We start from the raw sequence: 3416 nt of genomic DNA, 5'->3' as shown, positions 1-3416 counted from the left end.
CCCCCCCCCCCAGGAACCCACCAAGGCTTCCTGCTGTCTCCTTCTGCCAACTTGGAGCCTCTGGGTCCTGCTCTCTCCTAAGGGGTTGGGTGTGGCTCTCTGAGTACGGTAACTACATTCTGTTAAGACTGGGAGTGTGCCTGGCCTATTTAAGGCCTTATGGCTGGGCAGCTACCATCATGTCTTGTACACGCCCCCGCCCCCTCCCCACCCCCACCCCCCCACCCCCGCCATTGCTACAGCCTAGTAGTTTTCCAAATCCACTCAGGATATCAATGGTCTACCCCCAGGGAGCTGCCAAAGAAGAAATCCTCCAAGGAAGAGCCAAAATCTTCTGAGGAAGAACTCCCTGACATAGAGGGCCCCGTCTCTAGGCAGAAGAAGCAGCTTCTGGTGGACTGCTTCACCACCATCATCCGGTACCCACTGCTCCATGCGCCTTCGTCCTCACCCTCCCATTTCTCCAGCTGCACTAGCCTAAACTTCAAAAGCCCTGGTACTTCTCTCCCTGAGGGGGAAAAAAGAGAATTCCTTTACAAGATCCCTTGACTGAGAGACACTTGGGACAGAGCAGGTCCAATAGAGCTGGTTAGGTGGGCCTTCAGGCCCGAATCCTAATTCTCTCACTTTCTGCGGCAAGCTCGAGGATGGTCTACAGGAGACCTGCCCTTTATCTGGGTCATTCTAGCTTGCTGGTTCTTCCTGCCTCCCATCCCGTTGACCTCTAAGATGCCACAGGGGTCAAAGATACCTTGTTCCAAGGGCTGTCCTCCCCGACTTAGCACTTGATAGTAAAAACGGTAGGCAGAACTGTCTCCCGTGGGCAACAGGGAGACCAAAGTTAGCCTGGCTGTAAGCCCTTTCTTTAGATTTCACCTTTCTTTTCTCCTGCCCAGGGGTCTATTGGAAGACAAGAATTTCCATGATGCTGTGGACCAAAGCCTGGTGGAGCAGGTGCCTTACTTCTGCCAGTTCTGGAATGAGCAATCAGCTAGGTTCCTAGCCCAGAAGAGCAGCTTGTATTTAGTGCCCATCCTGTCCCTGCCGTCCATCTATGAGGACAGGAAAAGCAAAGGGCAAGAGGAGGGCCTTTTGGAGAAGATGCCAGGAGGGCAAGAGGATGATGAAGAGGAAGAGGAAGAGGAGGAGGAGGAGGCGGAAGAGGAAGAGGAGGAGATAGAAGAGAACATGAGCAAGGAGGAGGAGGACGTAGACAAGGAGGCAAAGCTGACCACGTGGTCAGGGATTAAGGCCGCAGAGCCACCATCCCAGCAGTCTCTGCAGTGGCAATGGCAGCAGGATCTGAAAACCATAATAAAGGAGGAGACAGAAAACGATGAGAAGGAGGCCACTGGGAGGTGAGCAGCGGCGGGGTCGGGGGAGAGGCTGGGCGGTTTGGACTGGGAGAGGCTGACACTGAGGCTGGCCCCCCCGACTTGTGTGTGACTCTCTGCTTAACTCAGGTTGTAGTGGCAAGCTCTTGCTGTAGTGTAAGATTTGGGTGGGAGCATTTTCAGAAGAGTAGAACCCAGCTTTGCGTAGTGTGTGATACCTCATTGATAGCGTTTACCAGCACAGCACTACTGGGTGAGTGGTGGTCTTTGAAGTCTCCTCAGTGAACAATTAGGACCAGAGAACAAGTTCCACTTCTTCTGATACCACTGTCTCCTGGGGCCTCTTTGGGGGGGGGTTGCATTCTGTCTTTTTGGGGTTCCTTGGCCGCACGTAGCTTCTTCTGCGTCCTCTCATCCCTACCATTCTCCAAACCTAGGTCTGGGATTGCAACTACCTCACCTAGACTTGAATCTTAGCCACACAACTAGCATATGTGAAATCGCAACGGGATGCTCCGGCCCACCCCCCACCCCCAGAGTGTTGCCACCGGAGGCAGGGCTCTCCGTGGGAATCTGTGCAGAGCCCACTCACTGCACGGTACACTTGTGCACAACTAAGTGAGAGGTGGCTGGCAGGTCTGTGACCTTGATTACAAGAGCAACACCCTCCTCCCAGGCTACCAGCTTTTGCCAACCTGCAGGAAGCGATACTCGAGAACATGATCCAGAACATACTGGTAGAGGCGAGCCGTGGAGAGGTGGTGCTCACCTCTAGGCCCCGAATCATTGCCCTACCACCAGTCAGCATGCACAGGTCAGGGGGATTGGGTTCACCCTCATGGGCTGGCGGAGTGCAAGCCAGGAGAGGCATTCAGATGCGATTGAAAGCCTCACCCTCACTCCTACTTGCCACTTTCTCTTTTACAGACCAGACACCCTCTCGCGGATGTCACAAGGGGAAATGATCTGCTCTGGGATACAGCATCCTGACTGTTTGCTGGTGTCAGCATCCAGCCCCTCTTACATGACTGCCTAAATTTCCCCTGATCCCTTTTTACTGTTCTGCAAGTAAACCATTTAGTTCCACACGCCAGTCTACCTGGATTTTATTTCCTCCTGCCTGGAGAAAGAAATATGTTGAGATATGTGGAAGGTGAGAGCTGTTGATGTGGACCGCAGAGGCCCATCCATTTAGAAACGGGAGGGTACAGTTTCCCCTTGACAAGCAAGAGTTCTTTATATTTGCAGTGAGGTGTTGTTTTCAGTCTGGCCAGTGGAGGGCGCTTCGGGAGAGGTATAGCTGATCTTTGGAACAGTGTAACTTGGTTGAAAAAAAAAAAAAAAAAAAAAAGGATCCCTAGGCCTGGTGGCCCAAATAGGTAACCACAGAGATAGGACGTTCCCACATGTGTTCACCAGCACCTCCAGGGCCAACCTGGTTCCCTGAAGTATGCTAAGAGGTTAAAACGAAGCTGGATGGTGGCGGTGGGCTCAAGCAAGCCTTTAATCTCAACACTTGGGAGGCAGAGGCAAGCGGATCTCTGTGAGTCCAGCCTGGTCTACAGATCTAGTTGTAGGACATCATAGCTACAAAAGGAAACCCGGTCTCAAAACAAAAAAAAAAAAAGTAAAAAAAAAAAATTGAGGTACACCTTAAAGGCCAGAATTATGATCTGTGCACTTTCCGAAGACAAGGTTTAGTAGGCTACGGATATTACTAAATAACGGCCATTACAAACCACTCCTGAGACCCAGAGATGATGTTCTGCTAGGACATCCGCCTCTGTTTTCTTCCTAAGCCCTGCCGGGCAGCGTGTCTTCTCCTCCCTGAGCTTAGAGCCAGGTGGGTGGAAAAGTGACATCTGGTGTTGTTCCAGAGGCGCTCCTGGTCCCGGCACCCTCCCCTGCACCCCTGTCCCTTTCCCCCTCCCCCCGCACCCTCCCTCCCCGCCAAGGCTTCTGCAAAAGCTGGCTCTTTGAGGGGGCGGGGGGGGGTTGTGCTCCGCCTCCATGAGTCAATATTTGCCCCGAGCAAACGGGCTCCCGGACAGGTGTGTGTGTGTGTGTGTGTGTGTGTGTGTG

The 3416-nt window shown here is 52.9% G+C and overlaps 1 protein-coding gene across 7 annotated transcripts in view; it reads left to right on the top strand.

Moving 5' to 3' along the window:
• Cfap65 (cilia and flagella associated protein 65) overlaps positions 1 to 2422 on the top strand; it is a 35063-nt gene extending 32641 nt beyond the window's left edge. For 6 of the 7 annotated variants that reach the window (XM_031368015.1, XM_031368019.1, XM_031368014.1 and 3 more), the window contains 4 exons: positions 291 to 419; positions 897 to 1358; positions 2011 to 2148; positions 2262 to 2422. In XM_031368015.1, the coding sequence (XP_031223875.1) occupies positions 291 to 419; positions 897 to 1358; positions 2011 to 2148; positions 2262 to 2370 (838 nt within the window). In that variant the 3' untranslated portion in view covers positions 2371 to 2422. The other variant, XM_031368020.1, reaches the window with a different exon arrangement.
• Positions 2423 to 3416: the final 994 nt, after the last annotated feature.

The sequence above is a fragment of the Mastomys coucha genome, unplaced genomic scaffold (assembly GCF_008632895.1).
Source record: "Mastomys coucha isolate ucsf_1 unplaced genomic scaffold, UCSF_Mcou_1 pScaffold14, whole genome shotgun sequence".
In the NCBI taxonomy this organism is placed as follows: domain Eukaryota; kingdom Metazoa; phylum Chordata; class Mammalia; order Rodentia; family Muridae; genus Mastomys; species Mastomys coucha.
The sequence above is the reverse complement of the archived record's forward strand: the minus strand, read 5'-3'. Positions and strand labels throughout refer to the sequence as shown.